The sequence below is a fragment of the Embiotoca jacksoni genome, unplaced genomic scaffold, assembly GCF_022577435.1.
Source record: "Embiotoca jacksoni isolate LCO1_2020_lvr unplaced genomic scaffold, fEmbJac1.0.p SCAF_33, whole genome shotgun sequence".
NCBI lineage: Eukaryota > Metazoa > Chordata > Actinopteri > Embiotocidae > Embiotoca > Embiotoca jacksoni.
Window position 1 is genome coordinate 218235 of NW_027185385.1, and position 24266 is coordinate 242500.

Here is a 24266-nt window from a genome sequence, read left to right on the forward strand (position 1 = left end):
AGTAGATGGAGAGGTTTCAGTAGATGAAGAGGTTTCAGTAGATGAAGAGGTTTCAGTTGATGAAGAGGTTTCAGTAGATGGAGAGGTTTCAGTAGATGGAAAGGTTTCAGTAGATGGAAAGGTTTCAGTAGAGAGGTTTCAGTAGATGGAGAGGTTTCAGTAGATGGAGAGGTTTCAGTAGATGAAGAGGTTTCAGTAGGTGGAGAGGTTTCAGTAGATGGAAAGGTTTCAGTAGATGGAGAGGTTTCAGTAGATGAAGAGGTTTCAGTAGATGGAGAGGTTTCAGTAGATGGAAAGGTTTCAGTAGATGGAGAGGTTTCAGTAGATGGAGAGGTTTCAGTAGATGAAGAGGTTTCAGTAGATGGAGAGGTTTCAGTAGATGAAGAGGTTTCAGTAGATGGAGAGTTTTCAGTATATGGAGAGGTTTCAGTAGATGAAGAAGTTTCAGTAGATGGAGAGGTTTCAGTAGATGGAGAGGTTTCAGTTGATGGAGAGGTTTCAGTTGATGGAGAGGTTTCAGCAGATGGAGAGGTTTCAGCAGATGGAGAGGTTTCAGTAGATGGAGAGGTTTCAGTAGAGAGGTTTCAGCAGATGGAGAGGTTTCAGTAGATGGAGAGGTTTCAGTAGATGAAGAGGTTTCAGTAGATGGAGAGGTTTCAGTAGATGGAAAGGTTTCAGTAGATGGAGAGGTTTCAGTAGATGGAGAGGTTTCAGTAGATGAAGAGGTTTCAGTAGATGGAGAGGTTTCAGTAGATGAAGAGGTTTCAGTAGATGGAGAGTTTTCAGTATATGGAGAGGTTTCAGTAGATGAAGAAGTTTCAGTAGATGGAGAGGTTTCAGTAGATGGAGAGGTTTCAGTTGATGGAGAGGTTTCAGTTGATGGAGAGGTTTCAGCAGATGGAGAGGTTTCAGCAGATGGAGAGGTTTCAGTAGATGGAGAGGTTTCAGTAGAGAGGTTTCAGCAGATGGAGAGGTTTCAGTAGATGGAGAGGTTTCAGTAGATGGAGAGGTTTCAGTAGATGGAGAGGTTTCAGTAGATGGAGAGGTTTCAGTAGAGAGGTTTCAATAGATGGGGGATCCATTAATAATTTAAAGAAGGATTCTAAAATGTGCTGCTGCTGTGTTGGAGAGTAAAGAGGTGTTTGGTGTTCTGACAGAGCTGCGTGCATTATAGATGAGCTGGAATATTTACACATATAACAGCAACAGGTTGTGAAAGCAGAGAGTCCAGTAATGGAGGGTCATCCAAGAGGAAGTACACACATGGAGATTTACTACCATTCATGGATATGTTGTAGACGACAGATGAAATGAGGTCCTCAAGTCACAGAGCAGGTGATAGGAACAATAACATGTACGACCTCTGACCTCACCCAAGGAGCAGGAGGATGACCTGAGGGAGCTGTTCTCTGCTCAGCACACAACTACAGTTTACCAAATTCACTCTTCATTTAAAGAGGTTTCAGAAGTGACATCATTAGACTTTCTGTCAGTGTCCTGAGCTTCACTTCCAGCAGCTGTGTTTGTCAGAGCGTCTGACACTCACCCAGCACAATGAGGCTGATGGTGGTCCAGTGGTACTGAGCCCCATTCTTCACTTTACAGCTGTACTCTCCTGAGTCTGTGAGTGACAGGTCACTGATCAACAGGGAGGCGTCGCCCTTCAGGTACTCTCCGGCGAATGCCACGCGACCACGCTCCGCCTCGTTGGGGTCAAAGACACGTCCAGCAAAGTAGGTGATCACCTGGGGAGGGTCATGTGAGACACACATGATCAGTGTAGAACTATGATATGCATACAGAAATTGTTATATCATCACAGAATCTTCCTGATGATGGACAACATGGCTACTTGCAACTTTTAATAACATATTATGTCATCATGTAATATCTTGCAGCAGGTGGAGCACATGTGTAGAACATGGTATCACATTAATGTGTCACAAATACTGCAGATTTTCACATTTGAACCAGTGCAGGAATGTGAGCAGTGACGAACTCTTGAGTTCATCAGACAACACAGAATTATTTGTACACTTCATTTGATTTTTGGGACATTTCGATCCTTTTTATGGAAAGTTTGGTTTCAATATATTTACCATATTTGAAAACACAAATCACATATTTGTTTTTTTCTTATTTTGTCTCTGTTTGATGTTTTTTGCATGTTATTAATACATTTCACATGACGATGCACATGAACATCATGTGACCTGAACATCCTGTGACCTGAACCTCATGTGACCTGAACATCATGTGACCTGCAGTAACCTCAGGTCTCCCTCAGAACTCCTCCCCCTCCTTCTCTGTGAGTTTCTCTGATTGTCTCCAGGTGTGTTGGGGGCGGAGCCACCAGCTGCACTTCATCCCAGTAATCAGGACCTCAACATCTACTCAGATCTGTCAAGTCATCATGACATGACAGTCAGTCTCCAACAGTCCAGTCTGATATCTGATCTGTGGTTCTGCTCGTTTCTCAGCTCACTGTGAATAACTTCATTCTTCATCTCTGCCTCCGCCCCCTGCCTCGTCTTCCTCACCTGCTGCCCTTCATCTGTCCCTGTAACTCCCTGTTGGATCCCTGCTTACTGAGTTCAACTGCAGCCCTGCTTGGACCTGCAGCTTCCCTCTCTGGTCATCAATCAGGCTGCAGAGTCCTGTAAAAACACCTTTACCTGCTTCTCTGTCCCCATAGTGGATCTCTATTTAGGTTCACTAACACTTAACAGAGCTTCACATGTAATCCAATGATTTACACATTACCTACACATGTGTCCCATAGAGTTAAACATGAGAATCTACATGAGCTTCAGACATGACACCATAAATATGTTCCACTTTTCCCATCATGGACAAAACATGTTTCACAGGTGCAGCACATACTTCACATTTGGTTTAAACATGTTTTAGGATTCTAAGTTTTCCCTGTGCACAGTGTGATCACATATTGCACGTGTGAAACTTGTGTTTTTTCTGTAAGGGAATAAAAACTGCAGATTTTGCAGAACACATTTTGAATATTCAGGGAGGAAGTAAATGTATCTTGTGTATATTGCTGAGTGTCTGTCTGCTGTTACATAATTAATATGTATATTATGAAGATTTATATTAAAGTTGTGGGATGGAGAAAAAAACAAAAGTCAGAGCTCATCACTGCAGTTTGGGAGGATTTTTGTCTCTGTTTAGGTTTCTGTATATTATATCTATTTTGAAGGATCTTGTACATTGTAGCAAGGTTGGTGCTACTGGGGTCTCTTCTGGACACAGATGACACGTTCAGTTGTACATTTGGGTGTAAAATGCCTTTATTTGCCCGGTCCATACACCAATGTCTATGTGCAACCACTTCCCTCTTCCTCCTTCTCCCTGCTCCCTTTATAGGGGAGAGCTCATCAGTTCACATTTGGCTCAGCTGTGCTCATTACACCTGCCCGGCACCGTTCCCTGAACCACCCACCCCCCCCCCCCCACCCCCCACAGATGAGCTAACCACACCCCGCCACCACATACATTTATAAGGAACAATTTTTATAAAATGTCAAAGTGACTGATTTCAGTCTGTCAGATTTTGAAAGTTTTGCAGAACAGTGTTGATTCTGACACCATCAACATACCTGCATGACTATTTTTATACTAAATCTGATCTGATGCATCAACATGTCAAACAACATGCAGACCTGACAATCTTTATGTCAGTTTATGGTAATTAAACTCATTTATGTCGTTATTAATGGTCTGATTTGCACTGTAGAGGTCTTTTCTACAGCATCCATCCTGCATACATATTACATGTCTACCATGCAGACACACTCACCACTCTCTGCCTGTTGGTAGGTTTGAGGAACAGCCACTCGATGTCCAGAGTGGGGTCATCACCCACCCAGAACTGGTGGTGGCAGGGCAGCGTGGCATTGTCCCCGACAACCCTCTTCATCTCCGTCTGGGCACGCATCATCACAACTCCCAGCAGAACTGTGGCACATATCATATCATACCACATATCAAATATCATATACAAGCAGTTCAATCACTGCATCATATATCATCATTATATAAGAAAGCTCTTGGTAAGGCCAGAACTTTATATTATTCATCATTAATAGAGGACAACAAGAACAACCCCAGGTTTCTTTTCATCACTGTAGCAGGCTGACAAAGAGTCCCAGTTCTGTTAAGTCCTCTATTCCTTCAGCTCTCAGCAGTAATGACTTCATTAACTTCTTTACTAATAAAATTCTTACTATCAGGGAGAGAATCGGGCCGACCCTTCCTGACACCATCACTGATGTGATGTTAAGTACAGCAGCCCTGAAAGCAACTGTAGGACCAGATGTAAACTTGGAACATTTCTCTCCTGTTGAGCTCTCTGAGTTAACTAGAATTATTTCTTCATCTGGATCCTCTAGCTGTCTGTTAGATCTCAACCCAACTAAACTTTTTAAGGAAGTCTTCCCTTTAATTAATACTTCCATATTAGATCAGATCAACCTATCTATTGTAACCGGCTATGTACCGCAGGCTTTTAAAGTGGCTGTAATTAAACCTTTACTTAAAAAGCCTACTCTTGATCAGCTGTTTTATGAAACTGCAGATCAATTTACAACTTGACGTTTATTTCTAAAAGCCTTGAAAAAGTTGTTGCAAATCAACTTTGTGATCATTTACAAAGGAATGATCTGTTTGAAGATGCTCAGCCTTTGGAGTTCATCATAGCACAGAAACAGCTCTGGTGAAAGTTACTAACGACCTTTTATTAGCCTCAGATAATGGACTCGTCTCTGTACTTGTTCTTCTGGACCTCAGTGCTGCTTTTGATACGATTGATCATACGATCTTATTACAGAGATTAGAAGACGTTACAAGGATTAAAGGAACTGCATTAGACTGGTTCAAATCCTACTTATCAGATAGATTCCAGTTTGTCCATGTCAACAATGAGTCTTCCAGACAAACAAGAGTTAGTTATGGAGTTCCACAAGGCTCAGTGTTAGGCCCAATACTTTTTACTTTGTACATGCTTCCATTAGGAGATGTCATCAGGAAGCACTGCATCAACTTCCATTGTTATGTATAGACTCAAAACGTTCCTTCTTGATAAAGCCTATAGTTAGGGCTGGCTCAGGTAGACCTGAACCAACCCTTAGTTATGCTGTTATAGGCCGAGGCTGCTGGAGGACCTCGTTACATGCTGAGCTTCTTTTCTTTCCTCCTACTCTTTAACTGACTCATACCTCACCATCTTCTTCTCTCCCATAGTTTCTTCTTATTATCTGTTGTTTCCATTCAGTTCCTTCACTCGTGTAGTTTCTCTTCTTTCTTTTCCAGATGTCCCGTCATGGAGCTGCATGTCTCTGCTCTGTGATTGTCGTCTCCACCAACAGTTCTTCTCTTCTATCTCTATGCTGTCCTTTTCTCTCTCTGCTCTCCTCTCACCCCAACCGGTCGAGGCAGATGCTCCGCCCACCTCTGATCCTGGTTCTGTTAACAGATGCTCCGCCCACCTCTGATCCCGGTTCTGTTAACAGATGCTCCGCCCACCTCTGATCCTGGTTCTATTAACAGATGCTCCGCCCACCTCTGATCCTGGTTCTGTTAACAGATGCTCCGCCCACCTCTGATCCTGGTACTGTTAACACATGCTCCACCCACCTCTGATCCTGGTTCTATTAACAGATGCTCCGCCCACCTCTGAGCCTGGTTCTATTAACAGATGCTCCGCCCACCTCTGATCCTGGTTCTATTAACAGATGCTCCGCCCACCTCTGAGCCTGGTTCTGTTAACAGATGCTCCGCCCACCTCTGATCCTGGTACTGTTAACACATGCTCCGCCCACCTCTGATCCTGGTTCTATTAACAGATGCTCCACCCACCTCTGATCCTGGTTCTATTAACAGATGCTCCGCCCACCTCTGAGCCTGGTTCTGTTAACAGATGCTCCGCCCACCTCTGATCCTGGTTCTGTTAACAGATGCTCCGCCCACCCCTGATCCTGGTTCTGTCGGAGGTTTCTTCCTGTTAAAGGGAGTTTTTCTTCCCTCTGTTGGAGGTTTTTCTCCCTTAAAGAGGAGTTTTTTCCCTCCTAGCTCATGTGGGAATTATTGAATTGTTGGTTTCTCTGTATAATATTGTAAAGTCTTGCTGTAAGGACTTTAATGTATTAAGTGCCATGAAATAACCTGTGTCTTGATTTTGTGGTACTGTGACCATGTGTTACTTTTCTCAGGCTGAATGTGTTGATCCATTTCACCTTCCAACATCATCACCTCCACTGCACATCTTTCATAAATTACTCATAGTGATTCATGAATATTTAACTTCACAGCACTGATGAACACTCAGATCAGCTTCAGCAGAACCACATGGTTTCTACCATCACAGTCTCCTGGAGGCTGCGTGTGTCACATGACCAGCAGGATGTTTGTGACTCAACTCACCTGGATGCAGGTGAAGTCAGCAGTCAGACCGTCAGTCCAACGGTTCATTCATCTGACAGACAGTCGCTTCTGTTCTGATTCACTTCTGAACTAAATACGATGATCCATTCAACAGAACTTCAAACTGAACTTCATTACATCACAGCAGTTAGTTGCAAACTGTCTGAAAAACAAAACCCAGGAAAGTACCAGAGACCAACAGGAAGCAGAGTGGAGCGGATTTACTGAAACAGCACAGGTAAATGGTGTGTGTTGCTTTATTGTGGGTGTGAGTGACAGGGTTAAAGGTCACTTCATAAGACATTCAATGTGTTCTGAAGATCAAGCTGCTGACTTCAAACTCAATATTGAAACTTGTATTATTGAAGTTGATGTTCAGCTACAACAGCATGAATTACAACAAACCAACAGTGAAGCCAGATGATGATGTTGATGATGATGATGATGAATCAATGAATGCTCAGCTGCAGAGATTAGACCAGAGTCCATGTGATCAGAGGACATTTGTCCCACAGTAAGTATAAATGTCTTGAAGGACACACGTCCACACACAGATCATCTTCCAGCCTCCATCACTGACTCTTCTATTAATAACCCAAACAAAGAGATCCATTACAATGGGCCGGTCCGAGGGTCTGGTACCAACCACAGCCCAGTGGAGCTGGAGCTGCTGGCTGGGATGGAATTACCATGACAATGAGGATGAAGGCTTCACATTGTTCTCCTTTTATTTATTTATCCTGCTGGACACGGATCAACTAGACGTACTGAGACGTCCGCCAGTTTGCGTGCGTGTGAGATACCAGCCGACGTACATCTAGGATGGCTTTAATATGTGTGTAGTTATGAGCACAATGTGTCAGAGTTTGTGTTGCTGTAGATGTGTGTATTGTTAGTGTGCATTGTTATTGTGTTCATGATTATCACCACTGAAGGTCTGCAGTTTGCTAGTTGTGCAGGGACTCTCTAAAAGTGGGCGGAGCTTTGTTTGTGTGAGCTGTGCTCTAGTGAACTCTCTCCGTCTTGTCCCAGCAGACTTCTCATTGGATGTGTTACTGTGGCAGTGGGAGCCAGTCGGACACCGAGAGGACCCAGTTACCCTTCAAACTGGAGAACATCCCAGTGCCACCGTCAGAACATGGTCTGAGCTGTGAGAGTGGTTCTACAGACCGCTATGATCTCAGGAAGAACACCTTAGAAAGAGGAAACCTCCCTCCATGAAGCTGTCGCTGAGATCTCCTCATCATCCTGCTGCTATATACTCTGAAATATCCATTTACTTTATGACCTTCATGCAATATTAATGTTTTCTTCTTCATTCAGACATATCGTTAGCATATTAGTAATAGCCTTTGATAAATAGAACAAGAACAATAAATTCTCCTCAGTGAGAACGTTGTGCCAGTTTTCTCTCTGTGGTTGTGTAGCTGCTCAGCAGATCAGTACCTCATCACTGACCCACTGCAGGACAATCACTACACATGGACACACGGGACTAAACCAGGATGGTTCCACACACATTACTCTCATCATCTCTGAGTGGAACCTGGAACCTTCTTCTCAGGCAGCTTTCCAGCTTTTATACAAGAGAAATTGCTGATTCAGCAGGAAACTGAAACTACAGTAGAAATACTAAACACACACTGTATTATGGATTAAACTGATAACAAAAGGAAATAAAGAAAATATTTGATCATGCAGCTTTGGAACATCTGGAACATCTGTACTGAGAAGGACAGACACAGAGGGAAATTTAATTTAAGGTCTGTTTCTGCCTTTCAAGCTGCATTACAAGCTTTTATCTGAACGTGAAATTAAATTTGAGACTCTGACATTTCACTGATACAAAGGAGAAGTGATCTGTCCAGAGTTCTAATCAGCTGCCCAGCAGGCATGAAGAGAAGGGTATCTTATTTCAGAGTTAAAAGATTATTGGACAGTCCTAGAAACTACAGGAACATGCAGAAAGTAAAAGTTGAAGATGTCCTGGAGTCACAACTGAAGATAAAACAGTCAACTCTTCCTGTTTCACAGTCTGAATGAAACTTCCTCATATCAAAATGACAGCTGCTCTTCATCACTTCCTTCCAAAACGTCCACATCAGGATTAATAACACAGTTCATATGAGTGATTCAGGACCTGACACCTCCAGTGACCTCCTGAATGAAGGTTAGCGACAGACTGTCTTAAAGAAACACACACCGTCCTCCTGGAGGATCTAATGTATGTCATGTTTCCTCTGCTCTCAGAGAAGCAGGTCGACTCAGAGAAGTGAATCAGTCATGTTGTTCCTGAACTGACCTTATAATAATTTCATAATTATTATTATTAATAATAATTAAAGTCATAATAACTTAATTTCACTGTCAAAGACCACAACATTCATTCATACAGTCGCTGATGAATCTGTTGGGACCTCCAATTAAAAAAAAGAAAAATTCGCTATTTTCTCTGAAATAATTTAAAACTGACAAAAGTATTCAGCTTCCATCATTGTTTATTCATATTCAATAAAAAATCTGACTCTGTTTTTGATGTTTGATTTGACAGAATATTTGCGTTATTAAGGTATTTAGTTATACCTCTGCTGTGATTTTCAGTAAACGTCTTTTAACTGAGTCTGTCTGAGAGTCCAACACAGTTTGTAATAAGAGTTTTTTTGTGATGTTAATTTGATGATTGAATACTGTTTTAACACTTCAGTTCACTTTAGCCGTGACAGTGTGACTGCTGTATTTCTGTCAGCGTGTCTGCTCCACATCTCTCTGGTGAACTGATGAACTGTGTGTGTTAAACAGATGTCAGATACAGTATACTGCAGGTGGTGGTTCTGTGATGAACTACATCATAATGGACTCTCCTGCAGCATCTAAAGCGACATCATGTTTTATCAGCCAGCACAACCTGCTTCAGAGCACAGAGCAGAGAGTTCACTGCATCACACTGCACACAGCAGGAGGGACACGGAGGTGTTGTCATGTCACATCATGACCCAAAAAGGGAGAACAACTATAAATAGGAGGCAGAACTCAGAGCAGGAGCCTCTGATGACACCAACTTACTGTACAAGTCTGCAGTGGAAACGTCCAACTCTGCAAACAACACACACATGATTTATGACTGAAAACATAAAACGAAGATAAATCCATGAGCTCTTTACAACTTACAACTTCGCAAACTGTCTGAGAAAGGAGGAACGAATCAAAAGTCACAGAACAGAGAGGAATAATGGAACGGAAATCATTTCTGCTCATTTTGTTTTCATTTGTGACATTTGCTCAGTCAACCTGCCAACAGAGAAGTCCTGTAAAGAGTTGTGGATGTGTGCAGCTCCCAGAGTCAGTCTGACACCCGGTGAATAATGCATGTGTATGTTATGCTGTGTGACGGCTTTCCGCCCTGCTGCTGTACCTGTTTCTCTGCACATTAGCTGCTCTGTGAAGCGTGCAGTAATCTCTGAGCAGCCCTGAACTCTGGAGGAGCACTCACTCACTTCTTATGTGTCTTTAGCTGCTGCTGCTGCTGCGGTCTGTGGAAATGAAATAGCTTCCAGCTTAATGCATTATCTGTACAATGTAGATAACTCAGTGTCAGTCAGGGAGATGATCAACAGGAAAATAAAACTAAATTTAAAGTTATTTATGCATATATCAGCAGATTTATGGGGAACAGGAGAGAGGTGTTCATGAGCAGTAATGGCTAATGTGTTGTCATGGGAACCCCCAGCTCACAGTGTAATTCTACTTCCTGTCAGCGTGAGTGAACATCTTAAAGCTCCCAGACAGACTCAGGGGCGTCGTGCATCCACTTCATTTTAGGCTTTCAACAAGAAACTCATTAATCTAATACATTTTAATAATTAGACAAGATGAAACCTCTGATACTCATCTGGATGACGTTTTAATTAAATATCTTGGCTTATTAAGATTTAAAATCTAACATAATAAATCTTAATTAGACAAGATATTTAATTGTGTGTATGGAGATGATGGACACACTAACACATACAGTCCATCTTCTCTCCTGCTGTAAAGCAGACTTCCACCCTCACCCACTCTTCAACTAGTAGTCTGACATCTTTTGAGCTAAAAGTTATGATAATTGATGTTTTTATAAACATAAACTTTCCTTTTCCACATCAACTACAGATCTTTTCGATGTCTGTTGGAAGGAAATGCAGGCTGGTTTATGCAGAAGAAGCATGACAGTGATCTGATGCAGGTTTGTTGTGCAGGTGGAAGGTGTCTAACAGAAGAGTTCACAGGCTCAAAGAGACAAACAGGGTCTTTAAATCTAATGTTTACTGTAAAAACACCTCACAGCAACTTTACTGTAAACATTTCAATATGATATAAAATATAACTCGTACACACACACACTACTTACATATATTCTCATTCTGACATTCTTAATGTGCCAAGAAAAGTAAGTGAACCCTTTAGTAAGAGCTCAATCTCCCTTTACCTAAAACACAGGACGATTATATCAAAATCATTTCACAGTATTTCCTCAAAAACCTCTTTTGTCTGACCATTTTCAATAAAATTGACATTTAAATGAATGGACTGAAGAGTTTTGGGGAAATAATTCCACTACAGTCGATGTCTGATAATTCTGAAACCAAACTTAAAGCCATGTACCAATAAACAATGGAGGGCTCCTCCCTCACCAGTGGATCCTCCTGTTGATAGTACTGCAGCCTCTCTATAAACCACTCAACACTGTTGCCTTTCTGAATAATATATTTCCATTAGTTTCTGTACTTGGATTAAAATGTTTCACATTACCCATACTTCCCTCTGGTAATGTTATTAAAGCATTGCATACGTGCAGACAACACTAGTTGACATTTTTCTATTCAGCTATATGAACATATGAACAACTGTCAGATTGTCCTTCAGTTTTTACACATTAAACTGACATCAAATCTTCTGCCAGTCCTTGACACTGACAGAATATAGCTTCCAGTTTTTAAGGATGCACAGCTGCTGGTTCCATCATTGACCCTTTAAAATCAATGTGTTTTACACTTTTGAACTGCCAAGTCCTTTTTTTGCTGCAATTTGCAACTTCTGTTCCCATTAGGTGGGAAAGTGCTGACTGTGTGTGTGTGTGTGTGTGTGTGTGTGTGTGTGCGTGCGATCGTGCGCATGCGTGCGTGCATGTGTGTGTATGTGAGAGAGTATGAGAGTGTGCTTGCGTCCCGATACACACACTGTATCAAGAGCCAATGAGAGTTCTTTTAGTGAGGAAGACAAAGAAGATGAAGAACGCTGTATGCCTGCAGGGAGACTCACTCATTGGAGTTTGCTGACTTTTTTGGGTGTCACACTTCATGTAGTACAATGCTGCTGCAGGCAAGGACATCTTCTACCTCACTGTCAGACATCTCAGGTGCTGCAGAATGAGGACATCCTTTATGGCGTGCACTTTGATTCAGTTTAACATCTAGAACGTACAGTGTGCGAAAAGCAGGGTGGAGTGGAGGGTGAACTTTTTACTTCCTAGTCAGGTCCGGGAGCAGGAACTCATTCAGCAGTGTAAAACCTTGTTTCCAAAAATGTTGGGATGGTGTGAAAATGTAAATACAAATATTTGCAACATCTCACAACTAATCAGATTACCATGGCAACAGCTCATTAACATGATTGGGTATAAAAAGATGATTTCAGAGAGGCGGAGTCTCTCAGCAGTGAAGATGGGGAGAGGTTCACCACTCTGTGAAAGACTTTGTGGGTAAATAGTTCAACAATCTAAGAATAATGTTCTTCAATGTAAAACTACAAAGAATTAGTGGATTTCATCGTCTACGGTTCATAATATCATTAAAAGGTTCAGAGAATCTGGAGAAATCTCTGAACACAAGGGACAAGGCTGGAAACCAATATTGGATGGTGGTGATCTTCGGGCCCTCAGGCAGCACTGCATTAAAAACACACTATTCTGGAGTGGAAATCACTGCATGGGCTCAGGAACACTTGTGAAAACCATCATCTGTGAACACAGTTCATCGCTGCGTCCACAAATGATGTTAAAACTCTCCAAAGAAGAAACCAGATAGAAACATGATCCAGAAACACCGCCGCCTTCTCTGGACCGAGATCATTGAAGATGGACTGAGGTGAAGTGGACAACTGTCCTGAGGTCTGATGGATCACAATCTGAGATTCTGTTTGGAAATCATGGACGCTGCATCCTCCAGGTTAAAGAGGAGAGGGACCATCCAGCTTGTTATCAGCTCAGTTCTAAAGCCAGCATCTGTGATGGTACAGGATGCATTAGTGCACATGGCATGGGTAGCTTGAACATCTGGAAGGAAGCATTCATGCTGAATGATATATTCAGGTTTTGGAGCAACATATGCTGCCATCCAGACAACGTCTCTTTCAGGGAAGGTCTTGTTTATTTCAGCAGAACAATGTCCAACCACATTCTGCACGTATTCCAACAGCATGGTTCTCTAGTAGAAGAGTCCGCTGATAAACTGGCCTCCTGCAGTCCAGACACCTGTCAATCATTGAAAACATCTGGAGCATCAGGACATGAACAATACAACAAAGGAGACCCTGAACTGTTGAGCAGCTGGAATCCTCTATCAGGCAAGAATGGGACCACATTTCTCTTTCAAAACTCCAGAAACCGGTCTCCTCAGTTCCCAAACATTTGTGATCAGTGGTGCATATTTACAGCCTCATAAGACAATTATTATTTAAATAAACTCAAGTGTGGTGGTGGGGTGTGGTTAGCTCAGCTGCAGGGGGGAGAGAGTGGGGGAGTGGTTCAGGGAAAGGTGCTGGGAGGAGGAGAATTAGTCCAGCTGAGCCCAATCATGACGGATTTTGTCTCTCCCTGATAAGTGAGCGGAACCTGGAGAGGAGGAAGGAGGTGCGAAGCAGTGACTGGACGGACGCTCGGAGGCTGGGCAGGAGAGCGCCGTGACAGGGGGAGGTCGAGTGGCCTGAAAAATAAATACGTTTAAACTCAACTCTGTGTGTGCAGCAGCTCGTCTGTGTCCAAGGAACCCCACCGTAGCATAGTCGTGCTGCGTCAAGTTAAACTCTGTCTGTGTCAAAGTATGAATATTTGATGTTACAGAACCCACATGAAACGTAGACTTCATTTGAAGTGGCTCCTCAGCTGATCCAAAAGTTTGGTTTTAGATTTGGTTTCATTGAATCTGGTTTTAGATCTGGTTTCATTCAGTCTGGTGTAACAGCCCCCGGTCAGCTGACACAGTGTTGGTGAGAGAATTTAACAGAGCGGAAGTGAAATCTACAGATAGCAGCGTGAAAATATGACTAACTGAAGAAGTTGACTGGATGGTTCGTCAGCCAAACGTGAAGTCGACGACACCTCTGTAAATCACACGGACGTCAACTTCATTTAGAGAAACATGGAAATGAAGTCTGTTCTTCATTAAAGACACTAAAATGTAAAATAAAAGGATCGTCAGAAGGATCCTGTTTTAAATTACAGACAGTAAATGTGGTGTCTGACGGTCAGACTCTGAAACAGGTTCAATAATTCAGTTTCAAATATATTCAAAGAGCAAACAATACTAACAGGTTAATAATTAAGAAAACACACACAAAAAACACTCACAGAGACTAACACACTCCCTCACACACACACACACACACACACGCACACACGCACACACACACAAACACACATACAAACATACACACCCACACACACTAACACACACACAGACTAACGCACTCTCACACAGACAAACAGACTAACACTCTTACACACACAGACTAACACACTCTCATACACACAGATTAATACACTCTCACACACACAGACTAACACACACACACACACACACACAGACTAACACAATCCCTCACACACACACACACACAGACACACACACACAAACACAGACTAAGACACTCACACACACAGACTAACACAATCCCTCACACACACACACACACACACACACACACAAACACAGACTAAGACACACACACACACAGACTAACACTCTCACACACACAGACTAACACACTCTCATACAGACTAACACTCTCATACAGACTAAAACAGACACTTTCACATGCAAACTAACACACTCCTTCACACAGACTAATACACACACTTACACACACAGACTAACACACTCTCACACACACACAGACGTACAGTGGGGCAAAAAAGTACTTAGTCAGCCACCAATTGTGCAAGTTCTCCCACTTAAAAAGATGAGAGACGTCTGTAATTTTCATCATCGGTACACTTCAACTATGAGAGACAGAATGGGGGGAAAGAATCCAGGAAATCACATTGTAGGATTTTTAATGAATTAATTGGTAAATTCCTCGGTAAAATAAGTATTTGGTCACCTACAAACAAGCAAGATTTCTGGCTCTCACAGACCTGTAACTTCTTCTTTAAGAGGCTCCTCTGTCCTCCACTCGTTACCTGTATTAATGGCACCTGTTTGAACTTGTTATCAGTATAAAAGACACCTGTCCACAACCTCAAACAGTCACACTCCAAACTCCACTATGGCCAATACCAAAGAGCTGTCAAAGGACACCAGAAACAAAATTGTAGACCTGCACCAAGCTGGGAAGACTGAATCTGCAATAGGTAAGCAGCTTGGTGTGAAGAAATCAACTGTGGGAGCAATTATTAGAAAATGGAAGACGTACAAGACCACTGATAATCTCCCTCGATCTGGGGCTCCACGCAAGATCTCACCCCGTGGGGCCAAAATGATCACAAGAACGGTGAACAAAAATCCCAGAACCACACGGGGGGACCTCGTGAATGACCTGCAGAGAGCTGGGACCAAAGTAACAAAGGCTACCATCAGTAACACACTACGCCGCCAGGGACTCAAATCCTGCAGTGCCAGACGTGTCCCCTGCTTAAGCCAGTACATGTCCAGGCCCACCTGAAGTTTGCTAGAGAGCATTTGGATGATCCAGAAGAGGATTGGGAGAATGTCATATGGTCAGATGAAACCAAAATAGAACTTTTTGGTAAAAACTCAACTCGCCGTGTTTGGAGGAGAAAGAATGCCGAGTTGCATCCAAAGAACACCATACCTACTGTGAAGCATGGGGGTGGAAACATCATGCTTTGGGGCTGTTTTTCTGCAAGGGGACCAGGACGACTGATCCGTGTAAAGGAAAGAATGAATGGGGCCATGTATCGTGAGATTTTGAGTGAAAACCTCCTTCCATCAGCAAGGGCATTGAAGATGAAACGTGGCTGGGTCTTTCAGCATGACAATGATCCCAAACACACCGCCCGGGCAACGAAGGAGTGGCTTCGTAAGAAGCATTTCAAGGTCCTGGAGTGGCCTAGCCAGTCTCCAGATCTCAACCCCATAGAAAATCTGTGGAGGGAGTTGAAAGTCCGTGTTGCCCAGCGACAGCCCCAAAACATCACTGCTCTGGAGGAGATCTGCATGGAGGAATGGGCCAAAATACCAGCAACAGGGTGTGAAAAGCTTGTGAAGACTTACAGAAAACATTTGACCTCTGTCATTGCCAACAAAGGGTATATAACAAAGTATTGAGATGAACTTTTGTTATTGACCAAATACTTATTGTCCACCATAATTTGCAAATATATTCTTTAAAAATCAGACAATGTGATTTTCAGGAATTTTTTTTCTCATTCTGTCTCTCATAGTTGAAGTGTACCGATGATGAAAATTACAGACGTCTCTCATCTTTTTAAGTGGGAGAACTTGCACAATTGGTGGCTGACTAAATACTTTTTTGCCCCACTGTACACACTCTCACACACACACAGACGTACACACTCACACACACAGACTAATACAGACACTTTTACATATGTAGTATCTATGTAACACATTATATTTCCTGTGTTAAGTTTAGGACTGTCTTTAGGTCGCTCTGGGAGTGAATGAAACACGGCAAATGTTTGCAGTTTAAAACAAGGAACTGAACTGCAATTTATTAGAGTTATTAACACAGAAAATCAAGGGAATAACATAAAAGAAAAATAACAAATTCAAATAATAACCCCAATACTGGTATTTCTCTCACAGTCAGTCAGTTTCAGTCTCTTGTCTTTCAGTCTACTACCCGGTAGTTTATGTCTGGAGGCTCTCAGACTAACTCTGATCTCAATCTTTTACTCATCGGTGCTCCGGCAGGAGAATCCAAGAAGCCCAAAGATGATCAGGGGTCACAGGGTCACTCAGCTCCAGCTCTGTGGAGGTTTCTGGGGATCGCTGTCTCCATCACAGATCCATACAAACAAAAACAATCTGCATGCAGCAGAATTTAATACGATGTCACTACTGTAATTTATAAACTCTATTGTTGGTGTAACAGGAAATGACCAGTAATATAGTATACACACACACACCCACATATATATATATATATATATATATATATAATATTCACTATGGTCAATATTAACATACCAACATATTTCACACACACATGTACTCATGTCTCAGTGACATCTGTCACTTATACCTAACAGACATTATTTAAACGTCCACCGTTACTAAGCAACACAGTCAACAGCTGTTCTCAATCTGACCGTTTACTTCTGGCGCTAAAACAAGAACATGACGTCATCGTTCCCGCTCGGTTCAACAGGTCCCGACGCATTAACCCCCAGCGCTTAGCTAGCGCTTAACTAGCCCCGTCGGTCACATGTAGCTCCACAATCACAGATATCAACCACGTAAAATAATATTCAACAACAATTTAATATTTATCTCCGACTGGTTTTTTCTCTTCTCTCCTGATCGGTATCTTTAGCCCAACTAAACAACTGTCCTCCTTTATAGCTCTACAGCAACGGCTAACTCTTAGCAACGCATCCGTCACTCACCGGAGATTCTTCTCAGACTTAAAGAAACTTCTTCCTTCGGAGTCGGTCTGGTTAACGACCAAATAAATAAACATCCTCAACAGCAGAGAGCAGAAATCAACCAAATGAGATTCTTCACGGTGTCGCTCATGACCTGCTGTTTCATTGGAGACATGAAGGGTCTTCTTCCGGGAGAAGGCTTTGATCTCTCGACGTGCACCACAGCGCCCCTCTGGTGAACGTCGGTATTGCATGTTTGAGTTAACCCTTTAGTTGCTGGTAAAACTAATGTGGGTTACATCTGCAAACTGACACACTCCTTCACACGGACAGACTAATACACACACTTACACACACAGATTAATACACTCCCCCTCACACACACACACACACACACACACAGCCTAACACACTCCCTCTCTCAAACACACGCAGACTAACACACTCTCACACACACAGACTAACACGCTCCCCTTCACACACACACAGCCTAACACACTCCCTCTCTCAAACACACGCAGAATAACACACTCTCACACACACAGACTAACACACTCTCACACACACAGACTAAGACAGACACTCTCACACACACAGACTAACACGCTCCCCTTCACACACACACAGACTTATACACTCTCACACTAACACACTATCACACACAGACTAATAAACTCACACACAGACTAACACATTCACACACACAGACTAATACACTCTCACACACACATAATAACACACTCTCACACACACAGACTAACACACTCCCTCTCTCTCTCACACACAGACTAACACACTCTCACACACAGACTAATACACACACTTACTCACACAGATTAATACACTCCCCCTCACACACACACACAGACTAACACACTCCCTCTCTCACACACACACAGACTAACACACTCTCACACACAGACTAACACACTCTCACACACACAGACTAACACATTCACACACACAGACTAACACACTCTCACACACACAGACTAACACATTCACACACACAGACTAACACACTCCGTCACACACACAGACTAACACACTCTCACACACACAGACTGACACACTCACACACACAGACTAACACACTCCCTCACACACAGACTAACACACTCTCACACACAAACTGACACACTCTCACACACAAAGTCTGACACACTCCCTCACATGCACATACTAATACACTCTCACACACAAAGACTAACACACTCCCTCACACACAAACACACACACAGACTAACACACTCACACACAGACAGACTAACACACTCCCTCTCACACACACAGATTTACACTCTCAAACCCACAGACTAACACTCTCTCACACATAGACTAACACACACACTCCCTCACACACACAGACTAACACACTCTCAAACACACAGACTAACACACTCCCTCAAACACACAGACTAACACACTTTCACACACACAGACTAACACACTCCCTCACACACACAGACTAACACACTCTCACACACACAGACTAACACACTCCCTCAAACACACAGACTAACACACTCCCTCACACACAAACTAACACACTCCCTCAAACACACAGACTAACACACTCCCTCACACACACAGACTAACACACTCCCTCACACACAAACTAACACACTCCCTCACACACACAGACTAACACACTCTCAAACACACAGACTAACACACTCCCTCAAACACACAGATTAACACACTTTCACACACACAGACTAACACACTCCCTCACACACACAGACTAACACACTCTCACACACACAGACTAACACACTCCCTCAAACACACAGACTAACACACTCCCTCACACACACAGACTAACACACTCCCTCACACACAAACTAACACACTCCCTCACACACACAGACTAACACACTCCCTCACACACAAACTAACACACTTTCACACACACAGACTAACACACTCCCTCAAACACACAGACTAACACACTTTCACACACACAGACTAACACACTCCCTCACACACACAAACTAACACACTTTCACACACACAGACTAACACACTCCCTCAAACACACAGACTAACACACTCCCTCACACACAAACTAACACACTCCCTCACACACACAGACTAACACACTCTCAAACACACAGACTAACACACTCCCTCAAACACACAGACTAACACACTTTCACACACACAGACTAACACACTCCCTCACACACACAGACTAACACACTCTCACACACACAGACTAACACACTCCCTCAAACACACAGACTAACACACTCCCTCACACACACAGACTAACACACTCTCACACACACAGACTAACACACTCCCTCAAACACACAGACTAACACACTCCCTCACACACACAGACTAACACACTCCCTCACACACAAACTAACACACTCCCTCACACACACAGACTAACACACTCCCTCACACACAAACTAACACACTTTCACACACACAGACTAACACACTCCCTCAAACACACAGACTAACACACTTTCACACACACAGACTAACACACTCCCTCACACACACAAACTAACACACTTTCACACACACAGACTAACACACTCCCTCAAACACACAGACTAACACACTCCCTCACACACACAGACTAACACACTCCCTCAAACACACAGACTAACAAACTTTCACACACACAGACTAACACACTCCCTCAAACACACAGACTAACACACTTTCACACACACAGACTAACACACTCCCTCACACACACAGACTAACACACTCTCACACACACAGACTAACACACTCCCTCAAACACACAGACTAACACACTCCCTCACACACACAGACTAACACACTCCCTCACACACACAGACTAACACACTTTCACACACACAGACTAACACACTCCCTCAAACACACAGACTAACACACTTTCACACACACAGACTAACACACTCCCTCACACACACAAACTAACACACTTTCACACACACAGACTAACACACTCCCTCAAACACACAGACTAACACACTCCCTCAAACACACAGACTAACACACTCCCTCACACACAAACTAACACACTCTCACACACACAGACTAACACACTCCCTCAAACACACAGACTAACACACTCCCTCACACACAAACTAACACACTCTCACACACACAGACTAACACACTCCCTCACACACACAAACTAACACACTTTCACACACACAGACTAACACACTCCCTCACACACACATTCTAATACACTCTCACACACACACAGACTAACACACTCCCTCAAACACACAGACTAACACACTCCCTCACACACAAACTAACACACTCTCACACACACAGACTAACACACTCCCTCACACACAAACTAACACACTCTCACACACACAGACTAACACACTCCCTCACACACAAACTAACACACTCTCACACACACAAACTAACACACTCTCACACACACAAACTAACACACTCTCACACACACAGACTAACACACTCCCTCAAACACACAGACTAACACACTCCCTCACACACAAACTAACACACTCTCACACACACAGACTAACACACTCTCACACACACAAACTAACACACTCTCACACACACAGACTAACACACTCCCTCAAACACACAGACTAACACACTCCCTCACACACAAACTAACACACTCTCACACACACAGACTAACACACTCCCTCACACACAAACTAACACACTCTCAAACACACAGACTAACACACTCCCTCACACACAAACTAACACACTCTCACACACACAAACTAACACACTCTCACACACACAGACTAACACACTCTCACACACACAAACTAACACACTCTCACACACACAGACTAACACACTCCCTCAAACACACAGACTAACACACTCCCTCACACACAAACTAACACACTCTCACACACACAGACTAACACACTCCCTCAAACACAAACTAACACACTCTCACACACACAGACTAACACACTCCCTCAAACACAAACTAACACACTCTCACACACACAAACTAACACACTCTCACACACACAGACTAACACACTCTCACACACACAAACTAACACACTCTCACACACACAGACTAACACACTCCCTCAAACACACAGACTAACACACTCCCTCACACACAAACTAACACACTCTCACACACACAGACTAACACACTCCCTCAAACACAAACTAACACACTCTCACACACACAGACTAACACACTCCCTCAAACACAAACTAACACACTCCCTCACACACAGACTAACACACTCCCTCACACACAAACTAACACACTCTCACACACACAGACTAACACACTCCCTCAAACACACAGACTAACACACTCCCTCACACACAAACTAACACACTCTCACACACACAGACTAACACACTCCCTCAAACACACAGACTAACACACTCCCTCACACACAAACTAACACACTCTCACACACACAGACTAACACACTCCCTCAAACACACAGACTAACACACTCCCTCAAACACAAACTAACACACTCTCACACACACAGACTAACACACTCCCTCAAACACAAACTAACACACTCTCACACACACAAACTAACACACTCTCACACACACAGACTAACACACTCTCACACACACAAACTAACACACTCTCACACACACAGACTAACACACTCCCTCAAACACACAGACTAACACACTCCCTCACACACAAACTAACACACTCTCACACACACAGACTAACACACTCCCTCAAACACAAACTAACACACTCTCACACACACAGACTAACACACTCCCTCAAACACAAACTAACACACTCCCTCACACACAGACTAACACACTCCCTCACACACAAACTAACACACTCTCACACACACAGACTAACACACTCCCTCAAACACACAGACTAACACACTCCCTCACACACAAACTAACACACTCTCACACACACAGACTAACACACTCCCTCAAACACACAGACTAACACACTCCCTCACACACACAGACTAACACACTCCCTCACACACACATTCTAATACACTCTCACACACACACAGACTAACACACTCCCTCAAACACACAGACTAACACACTCCCTCACACACAAACTAACACACTCTCACACACACAAACTAACACACTCTCACACACACAAACTAACACACTCTCACACACACAGACTAACACACTCCCTCAAACACACAGACTAACACACTCCCTCACACACAAACTAACACACTCTCACACACACAGACTAACACACTCTCACACACACAAACTAACACACTCTCACACACACAGACTAACACACTCCCTCAAACACACAGACTAACACACTCCCTCACACACAAACTAACACACTCTCACACACACAGACTAACACACTCCCTCACACACAAACTAACACACTCTCACACACACAGACTAACACACTCCCTCACACACACAGACTAACACACTCTCTCACACACACAAACTAATACACTCTCACACACACACAGACTAACACACTCCCTCACACACACATTCTAATACACTCTCACACACACACAGACTAACACACTCCCTCAAACACACAGACTAACACACTCCCTCACACACAAACTAACACACTCTCACACACACAGACTAACACACTCCCTCAAACACACAGACTAACACACTCTCTCACACACACAAACTAACACACTCTCACACACACAGACTAACACATTCCCTCACACACAAACTAACACACTCTCACACACACAGACTAACACACTCCCTCACACACAAACTAACACACTCTCACACACACAGACTAACACACTCCCTCACACACACAGACTAACACACTCCCTCACACACACATTCTAATACACTCTCACACACACACAGACTAACACACTCCCTCACACACACATTCTAATACACTCTCACACACACACAGACTAACACACTCCCTCAAACACACAGACTAACACACTCCCTCACACACAAACTAACACACTCTCACACACACAGACTAACACACTCCCTCACACACAAACTAACACACTCTCACACACACAGACTAACACACTCCCTCACACACACATTCTAATACACTCTCACACACACACAGACTAACACACTCCCTCAAACACACAGACTAACACACTCCCTCACACACAAACTAACACACTCTCACACACACAAACTAACACACTCTCACACACACAGACTAACACACTCCCTCACACACAAACTAACACACTCTCACACACACAGACTAACACACTCCCTCAAACACACAGACTAACACACTCCCTCAAACACAAACTAACACACTCTCACACACACAGACTAACACACTCCCTCACACACAAACTAACACACTCTCACACACACAAACTAACACACTCTCACACACACAGACTAACACACTCTCACACACACAAACTAACACACTCTCACACACACAGACTAACACATTCCCTCTCTCCTCCTGGCTCTTTATCTCAGCAGATGGATCAGACCCGGTGCTCTGGACTTTGTCCTCCTCACACAGAGAGACAGCAGGACAGGAAGTAATCTCAGCAGGGCGTGGAGGTCCTGCCTGAGGCTCCACCCCCGCCGCATCCAGAGAGAAAGATAGCAGCCATGTGTTTGTCTCAGTGTAAAGACAAACCTCTGAAGTTGTGACCCTCATTAGGTCCTCTTCATCGTATCTACCTGCTTGAGTTTCTGCTCCGTGATTGGTTGATTAGACATCTGCTTTAACAAGCAGCTGAACAGGTGTTCTTAATGAAGAGGTGGGTGAGAGTGTAGCCAAACTGTAGGTCAGCACTAAATAACATTTAATAACATTTCACTCATCATTGTCATGGCAGTCATTATCACCACTTCCTGTCATGTTCTATTTGGACTAACCATTAACAAGCAGTGATGTCATCAACCATCCATGATGTCATTATTTTCAGATGGACCTCCAGAAAACTAATAAGAAGGAGTGACTTTAGCTAACAACACCGAGATAACTGATGGACACATTTTATTCACTTTGGATTTGATGACAGAAGTTGAATGGGAGTCTATGGAG

General features: G+C 43.3%; 1 protein-coding gene across 2 annotated transcripts in view; it reads right to left on the reverse strand.

Moving 5' to 3' along the window:
* Window positions 1–24266, reverse strand: part of LOC138207714 (CXADR-like membrane protein) — a 95066-nt gene that overhangs the window by 19241 nt on the left and 51559 nt on the right. Inside the window, exons 2-3 of one of the 2 annotated variants that reach the window (XM_069165178.1) lie at window positions 3815–3972; window positions 1547–1745 (exon numbers count right to left, since the gene is read on the reverse strand). In XM_069165178.1, the coding sequence (XP_069021279.1) occupies window positions 1547–1745; window positions 3815–3972 (357 nt within the window). The remainder of the gene's footprint in view (window positions 1–1546; window positions 1746–3814; window positions 3973–24266) is intronic. The other variant, XM_069165179.1, reaches the window with a different exon arrangement.